General features: G+C 34.1%; 1 protein-coding gene across 9 annotated transcripts in view; it reads left to right on the forward strand.

Annotated features, from left to right (window-relative positions):
• The window catches only part of LOC124632830 (SH3 and multiple ankyrin repeat domains protein 3), a 213,414-nt gene that overhangs the window by 98,508 nt on the left and 100,535 nt on the right, over positions 1–14,371 (forward strand). For 6 of the 9 annotated variants that reach the window (XM_047167805.1, XM_047167804.1, XM_047167809.1 and 3 more), the window contains 2 exons: positions 7,677–7,836; positions 13,210–13,227. In XM_047167805.1, the coding sequence (XP_047023761.1) occupies positions 7,690–7,836; positions 13,210–13,227 (165 nt within the window). In that variant the 5' untranslated portion in view covers positions 7,677–7,689. The remainder of the gene's footprint in view (positions 1–7,676; positions 7,837–13,209; positions 13,228–14,371) is intronic. The other 3 variants (XM_047167808.1, XM_047167807.1, XM_047167812.1) reach the window with 1 other exon arrangement.

A 14,371-nucleotide genomic window follows, 5' to 3' on the forward strand; every position in this document is an offset into this window, starting at 1 on the left:
TTATTGTTCTTGTTTTTAGGATGGAGTTCGTTTTATGTAGGAATTTGAATTATTATTAAACAATTGCAATGGTACTTCTAATGATAGAGTAACTTAGAATTATTTTACGCGAACTTTGCGAAATACGCGCGGTTACGTTTGAGGAACTACATAACTTATTTTATTTCATTTTAAAGAACTTTCTCCTTATTTCCAACATATAAAAGCGAATAAGTGCTTTATAATTAATAATAAAATAAAACGGGTAATTAAATTTCACTTCCTTTTATCCGAATGAGTAGGTAGGTACCCATACCTACACTTCGTGTGAATTTCACATGGCTATCGTTCACACTATCAACAGTTTACCAATGAAATCTGATCTAGTCTATGAATTAATATACCGACATTGACATTTCTAAAACCATTCATTGGACAGTCTGGTTAGGTCACCCACGTTAAAAATATCGAACTATTTTTTATATGTATTTAAAAATATACTTTGATTTAACACCTGTTTTCACATATCGTCATTCATTTTAACCGACTTCAAAAAAAGGAGGACGATCTCAAGTCGCATGTTTTTTTTATTTAACTACCATCTTATGGTATGTTAAGTCCATTATAACCAACTGAGTAATGATGACTCTAAGCTGCTTCCAAGAAATACATCATATTACTTCGACAGCATTGACAGTGCAGGATTTGATAAAACAATTGAAATGTTTGCAGTAGCAATCTTTTTTCCTGAAACATTGCATACGTCAATCCTTGAACATAACGCCAAGTGATAACCTAAATGATGATTGATAACGTATTTAATCAATAATTACACTAAGATACACTGATCAACTCAAATCGTAGATCGTATCAATATCAATGCAATATTTGAGATCCGCAAATTACAGTATGTCAATTACAGATTGTAAAATGCGCTATCGGATAGCGGGCGCCTAATCTTTTTGTCCCTGAGTGTACATTGAGCAATTTCCTTAAATAGTTTATTGACATGATAACATTTTGAATAGGTACCTATCGGGACTTTTGATAGCGATGCAAGTAGCATGTTTATTAATTTAATTGAATGTTATATTAGCCTTGCAAAATACCTATCTGTCTGTTCTTTTTTACCTGAAAGCGCCAGAAGGTTATGTTTTTGATAATAGGTACAATTTGTATCGTCCCTTTGTTTTGTTTGTTTCTGTGTAAGTACAGACAGTTCTAGGTCTGATTCCTTGATAAAATTTATATCGGTGAATTACTCCTTCTTGTTAATTAGATTTGATTCTAGTGATATGAATAGAAAATCACACTGAGATTCTACTGATATGAAAAGAAAGTCATGGGTTTGAAGATTTTATGTCCAACAAATTATCTTATTTTAAAAACAAATTGTCTGCACAACGGCATAGCTTAAAATTTCTTTAAAAGTATTTACTTACCAACCTTCATAACGAAAACATCCACGCCAGCAAAATGGGTGTGATTGCAAGTACCAGTTCATCATTCGATAAAAAAAGGTAAATAAATACCTGGTACCACGCCCACATAGTTACGACACGAGCTACATATGAAAGCAATAACCAGTGATAAATGACCAAATGTATGAGATAATACAGGGGTTCGTGCTCATCTTGTACGGCCTTTATTTTACCTGTATTTTTTAAACGTTTTGTTTTTAAGAACATTTGTTACTGTCTGAGGGTGCTTTTATCGGAGTGCCATTTTGGCTTGGGGTTAACTGGTTTTAGGGCGCTAACGCATTTGTGGAAATATGTCTGGGCTCTTCTAAAGATTGCCAAAATTTTTCAAGCATAGTATATCCTTCACTGTAAATGCGCAAACCTGTGAGTCGTAGAAAAAAAACATGAATATCAGAAGAGGTAATCTGCGACACTATCTTATCAAAATGACTCCAGTATGATTCTTGTTAAGATAAACTTAAGATTTTAGAGACTTTAAAAGAAGATGAGAAGATTAAAAACACAGAACACTGAGTCTGCTTTATCCACACCACTCTTTTCAACTATAGTTACATGCATTTCTGGATCCTAATCCATCTTTGGACAAATTACACTGTCTTAACGAACAGTAAGATCGCTCGATTATCACCGTCAAGTAACAGTTAGTCGACACTTGCCTGAGTGACCGATTACTGACTTGTCTCCTATTCTTGACTGCAGATGTAAGCTCTCAGCTTTACTTACTACCTTGACTCTTGTAAGATTAGACGGTGTAATACTGCTTAATGCCTTATATGAATAGCGATGTTCGCACAGGTCACTTGTGTTCTTGAAATGGAAGTGAAATAAGTAACTTGAAAGGTCATAAGTTACGTAGTGTCTTCCTAAAAGAACTAGCACAATATTTACGTTGTTTCAGTTCTGAATGATATTATTTCAAAAAGGTTGGAGCAAAAAAGTACCTATCTGTAGTACATTAAAATTTAAGTGTGTGTTTAGATTGAATACCAATTATTAAGAGAAGCCTGTTTCAGTCAAGCATCAAACCATACATAAGATCTGCTATAGCAAAAACTTATAATTGTATCATTTTACTTCACCACATGGAAACTAGATCAATGTGACAATCACTTTAAAAAGTTAACGTCATTTAATACTTCCCTTCTACTAAGAGAAAGGTACGGTCCAGTGAAATGTTAATAAAAAAAAGTAGTCACATGTAAACATTACTTTTATGGACCTCGAGAAATAAATGTGTGAACATTTTGGTAATTGTTGAAAATGTACAGTTAGGACAATCTATGTTAGCGGTATACTGTTAATTGATGATATAATAATGCCGTGAAATGTACTATGAGGTCATTAAAATTTACTTTTATAGTCATAATAGGCTCTTAGCAGGATAGTTCGCTGTTTGTAATGTCTATTGCCGGTTTAAGTGGCGCCTGAGAAGTTATTAGGAATATTTTGCAGTAAGTACAGTTTGTAATTGTCTAAGTTGGATATATTTTGCAGCTTGAAGCTAGAACAATGTAATTTAGTTCAAAAATCCTTCTCTAAAAACTAAAATTGCAGAGGATTACCCGAATAGAGTAAATATAAATCGAAACTGGCACAAAGCTTTTAGCTTTTACCGATCAAATGTTATTCGCAAAAAATAATCCTGCACCTATCAAAAAACGTTCGTTACATACAAATAAAAGAAAAAAACAAAAAACAATCGATATTTCCCCGAACCAATTTATTAACAACCTCCGAATAAACGTCAGCAAAATATTTCCCAACCACTATCATAACAAAATTCTGTCGAAATTTTTTGGAAGCAGGTTGATGTACAGTAGACTGCATATCAGTGGTAACTTTCGTGCACCTTAACACAATAGTATTAAGTACGATTTTCCTATAAAACTTTACCACTGACCTGAAGTTGACTGTACCCAGTACCCGGTGGGTCAATATTGACTTTATGATAAACATGAGGTACAAGTCGAGGGTACCGTTATGTCACTGTATGACAGTGAAGTTTGAGAGAGACAAGTGTATGGAATAGGTGCTAAATGTGGAACGCAAGTGTATTGGAAGATGTGTTTTTTTGCTGGTTTCAAAGTTGTTAGAGAATTTAACTGTGGCTTATTTGGCAATAGCCAGCTTCATAACTTCTGTAAAAAATAGGTAAAAGCTATGCACTAGGATAATATAGATCTATCAAAATAAATGGATACGTGGATGTAGTTTTAGTTTTACCCCTCGTACAACTAAAACTCTTCATTTATTAAGTCTTTTATTGTGTTTTATAAAGTATGTTATCACATCTCAAAATACAAAGCAACTCAGATGCAGAGAACACTCAAAAAATTAGAACATCTTAGATAACTCCACCAGGAAAAGTTTAATGAATTCAGGTCTCCACAATCTAAATTTCCTTTAAATCCCAACAAACCTAGCCCTCCTTATACAGACCAGAAATAAAACATCCAGGTTAAAATAAATCGTCCAAGCAATTACAGCTAACTACTACCGTTTAAATATCACTTAAATCACACATATTTATCATCTGTGGAACATTTCATCACCGGGACACTTAACGTTCTATCTTAACTGGTGTAATTAACCCGTCGCCGAGTTATCTAGAAAATGTATGCCTAATTACCTTATGTGGTTAAACTGCAAGTAACAGAGTTATTGGAAAGGGAAAGTTCTAATTTTTCAGCTTAAATGGTCTTTCATCTTTCATGTGGCAGGAAAAAAGACCTATGGTCTAACGTATATTTTTGAGCGGATTGAAAGTCCTTAAATTGGTTGTTCGATTAAAATAAGTATTGGAATCGAATGACAAACGGCCCCACATCCAACTACTTATTCACGTTTTGTTACCCTGATAGTGCGTGACGCTTTCCATTTTCAAAATAAAAGATGTTCCCAAAGTATTCATGTACCGTTATCGAATTTGGTTTATAGGCCCATAATTTTTGAGCCTTAATGGTGAAATACTTCTAACCTAATTATTTACAGGGTGTTATTTTATATATACGTCGATCAGCGTATAATAAAAGAGCACTCAAGGGAGCCTCTTGAATTTAGACAAACATTTCTTCGAAAATATCTTTTTCCTGAAAAGCCTACATCATAGTGTACCTCATAATATGGATTCTAAGTTGAGCTACTATCTTTCACTAAACATATCATGGAAACAAGCATATTTTAGTAAAAAAATCTAAGAGGTTAAAATAAGCGGATAATACAAAGCATGTTTCCCTTAACCCATCGACGCAAAGATAATATTTATTGTTATGTTTATATCTCGAACCTTCGTTGTCCCGACCTTACCAGTCTTGTTTATTCTGGAAAAATATGAGCTTATTATGTTGCTATAAAAGAAAATCTTTGATGTTAGGATAGGAAAAACTAGAGCGTATAGAAATCTAGTCACGCTTTGGCTTGACTTGGCTTTCGGTTTTCGTCAAATAACTTTGTCACTCTGAAGTCAGGCTATGTTGAAGCTGCGCCACATTTTTTTAACCGACTACCCAAAAAGAAGGATGTTCTCAATTTGGTTTTTAATTTTTATGTTTCGTACATTTTGACTGCCGTAAAATCACTAGTATAGTTATCGGCACGGATATTGAACCCTGACCTTCACCTGCGCAGAAGCGATTTATTGGTTTATTGCCTTATGTGTACAGTGCACAAAGCGATCCCCACTCTTCCGCCGAGAGCTCAATATCCGTGCCGGTAGCTATAGCGAACTTCGAAGCAAAGTCTAAAATGTTTATCAGACACCAAAAGCGTGACCTTAATAGCTTTGCTCATCAATCAATTTGTCAAAATAGTTTATCTTCAGTACAATTATTTAGATAAGAAACTTCGTCACTTTGCCATCTGCGGTTCCAAGGAAATCGATCGCTTTTCCTTTTGTATATAAATCTTATCGAGTAACTGTGACGTTTCTAACGCATATTGCATGTCTAATTAAAAAGCTATGATCCTATCTTAACTAATATTTTAAACGAATTGTTATCAAACAAGTAATTATATTTCTATTAAAAATCACCTTTTCCTGTCGGAAGGCCTGAAAGATAAATAAAAGAATGTCTTATCGTTGATTGAAAAGATGGCCGCTGCGTTTAAATTTAGAATGTGGTCGTGATTGGTTGTTATTTATATTTGACAACTTCGTCTTTTTTTTCAGAACCATAGGGTGACATTTAAAATTGTAGCTGTCCATTCTAGAGAATATCATTGGTAGTGATATTTAGAAACATTGTGTTGTGGTTTTTTGAACTAATTAAGGTTAACCACAAGATAGTGTTATCAAGTTGTACACATAGGGCACTTGTAAATGTGTTCTTAGTAACAGATAAAGCCTATGAAGTTCACCCAAGCTGTATTGCGTCATATTAAGATTAAAGCTCAATTTATCGTACCTTTTCTCTACCGGTAAAAAAGACGGTCAAACGCTTCGTCAAATAGTACGTAAAAAGCAAACAAAATAAAGTTATTACCTATGGCATGTAAAACACTCAAGAAATTGATACACTTCACAAATGCACTTTAATTTTACTGCCTTCATATTACCTATATCTTGTCGGCCACTTAATTAATAACAAGCCTTGATACGGTGCATCGTTTATGTCGCAAACAGTAATTAACATTATCAATCCGATTAACTAATTATGACATACGTTTAACCAAATTCTTAACTAGACTTTAAATAAATAAATCTTATCTTATCCTCAATGACTACCTTAATTGGAAAAAAACATAAGTATGTCGTGTTTTTTTCCTAGAAATTTGGTCGACGCCGGCGCCGGTACATTTTAGTTCAACGAAACGCAACCGGATAGTATGAGCATGAGACACATTATAAGCAAAGGATATTTGCATTTCTGCCTGTCTATTGAATGTGAATAAAACCTTTGCTGTATTGATGGTGGAGGTTTTACTGCGCAGTTGAAAACTATATTCTATTGGAAGGGACTGTCACTTAGAAATGACTTATCTTTCTTTCCCAAATAAATATGTATGAAGAGAATATATAAAGATAGTAGGCAGCACGGGCGACAAAACTCCAGAAAATTCTGCTCTAAGTTACCAAACAAGTACTTCATAAGTATGAAGCAACAATTACGTAACATGGCAATACATGTGTCCTATAAAAATTATGGCCCATAAATACAAGAAAGGCTATATATAAACGGGTCTATTTCTTACTTCAGTCAACCTTTTAGATGGTACCTTCAGATAAATTCATTTGTTAGAAAAGCCTTACACTACAGACTAATCAGTCGGCCGATAGTTGACAAGATGGTTGACAATTTTTTTCCAATCAAAGGTTTCAGTCGGTTGCTTTATGAGTTTTCTAAAACTTTCACAAAGCAGAACGTAGTCTGGGAGTTGGTGATTGATTCACCCGTGCATCGGAGAGCACGTAAATGTCGGTCCTGCGCCTGATCTTTCCGGTCGTGTCGGATTGCCGTCCCATCGGGCTATGAGACTGAAAGAATAGTGAGTGCACTTGCGTATGCGCTAATGCTCGTGCACTATAATATGTCCTGCGCAGCTGGCTAATCTGCTTATATGAGCCGCCTTGGCCGAAATCGGTCGTGGACGCCATTATCGGCCGACTAAAAGTTTGCAGTATGCTTTTAGATAAATTCATTGGTTACAGATAGGTCGTTTGTCTAGAGGGCAAAGGAATTACCGCCAACTGTTTTGGCCACTTCTAATTTTGCTACAATATTCTTCTTGCTTAATAGTCGTAACTTGTTTTGATAGGCCGAAGAGAGCCAGCGTTTGGTAATTAAGTCAAACTTTTATTTTCAATTTTCTTTTTTTCGGAGCTACGTCTAGTCAGTTCGTTAGTAACGCGTCGAATAATGGTTTAATTTTATCGTTTGGACTTGGTTTAGTTGGAGTATTTTTCAAGCGAATATGCGCCGTTTATCACCATACCTAAATCGTATAAAATGCCAAAGTATGACGATTCATGATAAAAGAATTCAGGCATTGTTTTCCTTAACCTAACTTTTTTAACCTGCGTTGACGCAATAAGATTGTTAGCAAAGTTCAAAATAAAATCCTTTGTCATCGATTTGGTAAATAAAGCATCTCAAAATAAGGTCTACTCAGGAAATAAGTATTTACAAAATGTGACACCATAATTTGCATCTCTTTACAAATAAACTAGTCATCAAATATTCTAGAAGCTTCTATAACTCTTCTCTTCTTCCCCAGATGGCGTAGCGTAATGGAGGCCGAGTGCTCTGAAAGCGCGGAGGGCTGGCTCCTAGTCCGGGTGCACGTACCGGAGCTGAACGTGCAGAAGAGCCTTCAGTTCCCAAGAGACCAGCTCATATGGGACGTCAAGCAGCAGTGCCTCGCCGCCTTGCCTAAGGTATGTATCTTGTGTGGTTTTGGTTATCTAGAGTTACAACCTTGTCACATTGAAGGAATTTCCCCTTGGCTTTTCTGAACGACACCGCTAGGCTCGTATGGATGGTGTCTCGCATATACGGACGACAGAAAACAATTGGCAACTCCTGGTATAAAAATGACGTTAAAAACCAGGCGACAGATTTATTGAAGCTCAGGTGTTGCGCGTACTTATATGCTGGATTTTGATATGCAAGGAAAAACGGAGAGGAAAATCCGCCAGTGTGAATCCTCTGTAAGGTGCTAAAGCCTAGTTCCTTCAGGAAATACCATTAGTTTTGCGTATATATGGTATTTTTTGACAGAAGCCTCATAGAATAGGCGTCGAAGTTACAGTTCGTAAACACAATGGAAACGTTTCTTATTTATAGGATTTGGGCATTAATAGGATTACCACTAAGTTTACTATGTTTAGTAAGGCATTCACCAATTACCACATACTAGGTCATAAGTAACGCAAAATTTAACAAGAACACGCGCGTATTCTAAGCTTTATGTTTGCATAGGTTAATCTAGCTAGAAACTTATAGACGATGAAGACTTTATGATTCTCTCTGGACTGCTCTTTCGTTAACATACCTATTTAAAATCGAATAAATTACTTGCTGATAATGCAACAAAGATTTTTTTATTGATATATTGTGTAAGTATTTACAATTATATTCCCAATTTCGTTTTCGAAACAAACCACGATTTATTTAACGAGAATGAATACTCGTTAAATGGATGTAAAGAATTCTTCGCTTTCCGGATTTAATGATCTTTCATTGGAAACATATTAAACTCAAGTTTCTCAGTAAAAATTGATTCATATATTTTTCTGTGGAATTATATATGGGTATTTTGTTGCTGGTTTTAGATTAATTAGCTTCAGATAAACGTTGATGTTGTGACATTAATTAGGCAGGCAAATCCTGTATATTTTATGCGTGATAAAAAAGTACGAGTAAGGCCCAAGTTCAAAAACAACATAAACGACTATTTTCTTAAAACAACTGTTGTGTTTACCTACTTGAACAATTGCCAATGAAAATTCATAGTAGCTAAACACTTGTTTTAAGTTTAGACGTTTATGTTGTCTGTGAAATTGAACTAAAATGCTGGCAGTAGATATTTATTTGTTCATTTATTACCTTGTTATACGGCAATATAATATTGTTAATCCTAAAGTTAAACCTCTTTATATTTTAATAGGATTACGCATGTTATTGTAATCATTAAAATTCCTGCTAAACATAACATAAGCCAACAGCGGATTAATGTAAAAACTTTCGCTTATTTAAATTATTTTGTTTTTAAACATTATTCAATGTTACCGTTACGCTTCGTGATGTTTGTGTGTAGAAAATGTTACGTATTTTGTGTAACATAGGCATATTATTTATTTGAATTATTAATACTTAATTAACATCCATAAATTAAAAGAAACCACGATTTTTTATTCTTGAATCTTTGAATAATCATTAGTTATTAATAAAGATTTTGAGCTTAGGTATCTAACGTAGAAACTTACCGTATCGAGAACTATACAGCCTATTTATTATTGAATTCTTTCCCTATCGATCACATAGGAAAGTAGGCCATCACTATTTCCCATTGCACCAAGTTCCCATCACATATGTAATTATATAATTACTTATAAACTGTTTTCTATAACAAACTCAAAGGAAAATACTATGGGAAAATAAACATGTGACGATCAGTGTGTCAGCTGATTTTTCTCATGGTTTTATAAGTCAATTGAGGGTAATAGAATTTTATATCAGTGTTGGACGGGTCACACAGTTTATAATATGACAGAAGTAGGTAGGGCGTAATAAATGATAGTGCTGTAATAGTGCATCAATCAGGACTATCGATTATTGGGAAATTATAGTGCAGTGATGTTGTATCGATAATCTTCAGTTGGTACAGTTTTACCGTTAATTACTATAACTTGTATATCCGCTGATTTGCTAATAAATATTAAATTTTGACACGATTTTTCGCAAAACAAATATAGGTTGTTCTATCTATAATTATCTACCTTGAAACTACAAAAGCTCTCTGACGTTAATTAATGGCCTAGATAGGATAATAATCTCGCTTGAAGCTAGATTTATTTGCCTAATTATTTCGCTTAATGTATTAGTAATTAATATTGTCATGTCACTTAGTCTCTATCTCTATTTAAACTAAACATACGTGTTTGTATTTGATTAATTATCATCATTATCATCTAATTAAGGTAAATCTTACTTTACTGGTAGCAATTTCTGAAAATCACGACTCGATAAGACAATTAAAATTAAAAAGTCCACTTTGTTTTAGAATTATTTACTTTCCAAGTGTAATTGACCAAAAACAGGTAAAGGTACTTGAATAAGTTAACAACTATGAAGCCTTTTGATAAATTAAACTTCAAAGAAATTTATGAAATGCCCAACTTGAGTCGAACTTATTTCAAAAGATTTGAGAGCCTCATAAATTGCTCTTCACTCGATTTTATCAAAGTCGAGTACACAAAATAATATTATCGCAACTATAATTGCAACTCAGTGAAAGTAGTACGAACGTCTGGTACTTGATCGATAATCGAGTTTCGATTCAAATCGATTACGACATTGAAATGCAAATATCGAGAGACGCTCGGAGTGGGGACGTCTCTCGAATGTTTATATAGCACATAATTGAATGGAGACTGCGGAAAATCGATTAAAATTTTGTTATGATGATTTATTTTTAGCGAGTGTGACTCGGCTCCAAATTACATTTTGCCAATTTACTTTTTGTTTTCATTGATATTTAAGTAATGATATAATAGCAAAATTAAAATGGATATTTCAACAAATAAGAAATTGTCCTGATCGAGACGCAAGAAATATTACATTTCTAGATTGAAGAATTCGTTAAAAAATAATAATCGAGTACATTAAAGTTTACTTATCGATACCATTGCGGCACTAATCGATTTTTAACGCTATTTCCATAGCTAATATTCCGTAACCACTTCATGAGGAACTTTTTATTCGCAGTAAAATTATTCATGTTGGTACTAGCTAGATAGGAATATTAATGTTAATCTTTTACTATGATACGGTCAAGTTTTTATTTTAATTTCCCAGTAGATAAGGTTTGATGAGTAACATCGAGATATGGGATCTATTTTAAAAGCATATCATGACTTAGAAAACTGGTATAGCGTGCAGAATAACGATTATAACTAGATAGGTACGTTCTAGCATGATAGAACGGACACATAAAAAACTTAGAAGCACTTTTACAAAATGCATCGTAAACTACGCACGAATCGGGCATAAATAATATAAAATCTAAACGCTATTAAAAATAATGTTCTGGAACAAGAAATGCAGTAGCTATATTTTAATGCAATGTAAAGCCCACAAAAGTGCAAGTTGCACGTGGGAAGAAGTGGGCGGGACCAGTCTAAAGACTGCTTAGTAAATCGCAATAAACGGTGCATTAAAACATCACACTTTCAATCGAGCCGGGACAAATGTTTTATAAAGCTTATAAAACATGGAGAACAAAATGATTAGCGGAGATGTCATAAATCTCCTAAGAAAGTAGCTCGACAAATTGCAGATGTTCGGAGTACGAGGAACGCTACTAGCTCCGCCCGTACATGCCTTCTTTAGAACCCACCTATTATTGTCAAAATAAAATCACTTTATCAATCAAGACAAATCTTTGATAGATTGCTGTTGATTTGAAAAGGAACCCGAACTCTTCGTTAGTTCTATTAACTGATCACGCCTACTGTACCGCAAGAAGGCGCCTGATCTACCTTCCTTACGGCATCTCCGCTATCTTTCCTTCCTCTGTGTTATAAACGCAGCCATATTACTTTTATTGTGGCTGGCTGGTTGCCTCGTAAAATTATGGCGTTTATTTTTTTCGCAGCAGCTGTGGGAATTTGCTAGTTTGTTTGGCAATTAATGGGCGTATACGTGATTCGAAATAAATTGTGGACGCTTTTCTCTTTAAAATGTCGACCTCATTTATTTTGGGCCTGGCTAACAGTGTTCCTATATTAGTCCTCTAGGACATCGAAATTCGATAGTAAATGCTGTCAGAACTGGTATAGAAAACAGAGTGAAGAATCGTTTTTAAAGTAGTACTATGTTAATGTATGTTTTTAGTTGTCACTATCTATGAATAAGATATTCACACTTCAAATATTGAACAAACCCTAGCTCTAGTAACAAAAATATTATCATAACTTTACATAAACCCGTCGAACAAAGAACTTGCCTAGATATATCATAGGTATAAAATCAGATCGTAACATCGCGTTCCTTTACACGGAACGAACGTCTTATCGTGCGTACGGCCTACAACAATCAGCCTCGTTGGTGCCCGTCGTGTATCGGAAAAATCACTGGCCGACAGCAATCCACACTAGCACTTACAAACCAGTTGCCACAATACCGTTATGTGGAAGTAATTTCTTAAACGCATACCCGACGATCACGCCAAACGTTCGGAAGATATGCACTCGTCAACTGATTATAGGTTAGGTTTGTATTATACTTATCTCGAGAAAAGTTTGCTTTTTAACTTTCATGATATGAAAATAATCATAAATTGTCGATAAAGGTTGTATTGATTACTTACATAATGATCAAAATGTCATCAATTTGATCAAATCTCTGCGTTTTCAATACATTTGATAGAGTCGGACAGTGATCGAATTGAAATTGCAGCAAGATATTAATAAATGTTAAACCACCTTTGGCCATACCTAGGGTGGTTTGCTGGGAACAAACCAAGTACTCGTGCACTGCGTAAAACGAAATTCCATGTTTTGCCGCGAAAATAAATTGTAGGTATGCGTGGAACGTGTTCAAATTTCGAATGTTTTATTTTTATGCAGCGTGTCATCGTTTTATGCCAGTGAATTTTTATTTATTTGGCTGAATTGGTTTCGCCTTTGGCGAAATTCAACCTATTTTTGAAATACTTTTTTATTTTATATGTATGTTTATATTTATCATAGGTAAAGTTAAATATATATATAATATATTATAATATATACTATAGCTATATTTTGACTCCGTTTTATTCAGTGCGAATTAAGTTTAACACGGGTTATTGTTTCTTTTATGACTATAACATTATCGTAAAAGTTTATGGGTACTAAACAGATTTTTTATTACACCAATATTAATAAAAATTACTATAATATAGTCTGCAGAGTCAACCTCCTTTAAGCACTACCTAATATAGAACACAACCTGCCTAACAAATTGTAATATAAGCTTCTATTCCAGTATATATGTAATATAATTAACATTTAATATATTGTTTTCGGTGGTGTCTCCGGCAACCTCAGGTGGCCACTTGGTACAGGGTACGTTTTTAAAATGCAACCCCCCGTATATGCCTGAGCAACCCCTTGTATAATGATGCATGAATCATGGAAATGATTCAGTTTAGCCGATAGGGACGAAATGTGTCTAACTGCATGGTTAAAAACTGTAATATGACAACTTGTAGTAAGCCAACTGGGTGATTATAATAGCCCTGAGTGACAGTCAAACTTTTATTTACTTATCGCCAAAATTGATTGATCGAAAGCGCTATCATATTTGCCCGCAATATCCCAGTATGAAAAAGAGATGGTGCTATTCACTTGTTTAGCTTTATCTCTTTTTCGACCAGGAATTTGAATCACTATAATGTGTCATAATACGACTCCAAAAATACCTATATTGCATGATTAATTTCCCTGGCATGCTTGTATTTTCACGTGACTAGCTCTCCTTAAGATTATTATAGGTATTTGTATATTATTTACAAAACCGTGTGGAACGGTCATTCATGTCTGTACTCTTTCAAGTAAAAAAAAGTTAAATAAAATTGTTGGTCATTATAATTTGTGTGAAAAAAAAAAACTATACCTGCTTAATAGTGAAAATAAAAACATAATTTTCTGTTTAATTTAATATTTTATGCAGGCATTGATACTATACAACGCGTTAAAATTGCCTGACTGAAACCAACTCACGTGCTTCGATTGCCATACTTAAACCAAAAATCGCGTGCACGTTCAATCCAACACTATAAAAATTCAGTACATTATTATTGAAAAAATTGAGTGGATGATTAATTAAAATTACTTCTAAGTTTTATTAATAACTGGTCACGTGAAAATATGGCGTTTAACAATGGGACCTTGAAACCAACGTGCAATCGGTTGGCCATAACCCATAATTCACCTAGACGTGTAATGTTTCCATAATAACCACGGTATTCGCATTAAGAACGTGATAATAAATCCTTTCTAGAAATAACACTATGACAGGTAAGTGATGCATTGTCTTTGAACTTGTTTAAGATGTCTTTTATAACCGCATGTGGATAAAATGTTCCTTTATATAGCCTTACATAATATGTATGTTAACCTCCCTAGCCTTTGTACACAAGGGCATGCATTATGATGATGTCTCTATAAGTATATACAATTATATATTTCAGTGTCAAAGAAAATTACA

Source organism: Helicoverpa zea, chromosome 8, assembly GCF_022581195.2.
Source record: "Helicoverpa zea isolate HzStark_Cry1AcR chromosome 8, ilHelZeax1.1, whole genome shotgun sequence".
In the NCBI taxonomy this organism is placed as follows: Eukaryota; Metazoa; Arthropoda; class Insecta; order Lepidoptera; family Noctuidae; genus Helicoverpa; species Helicoverpa zea.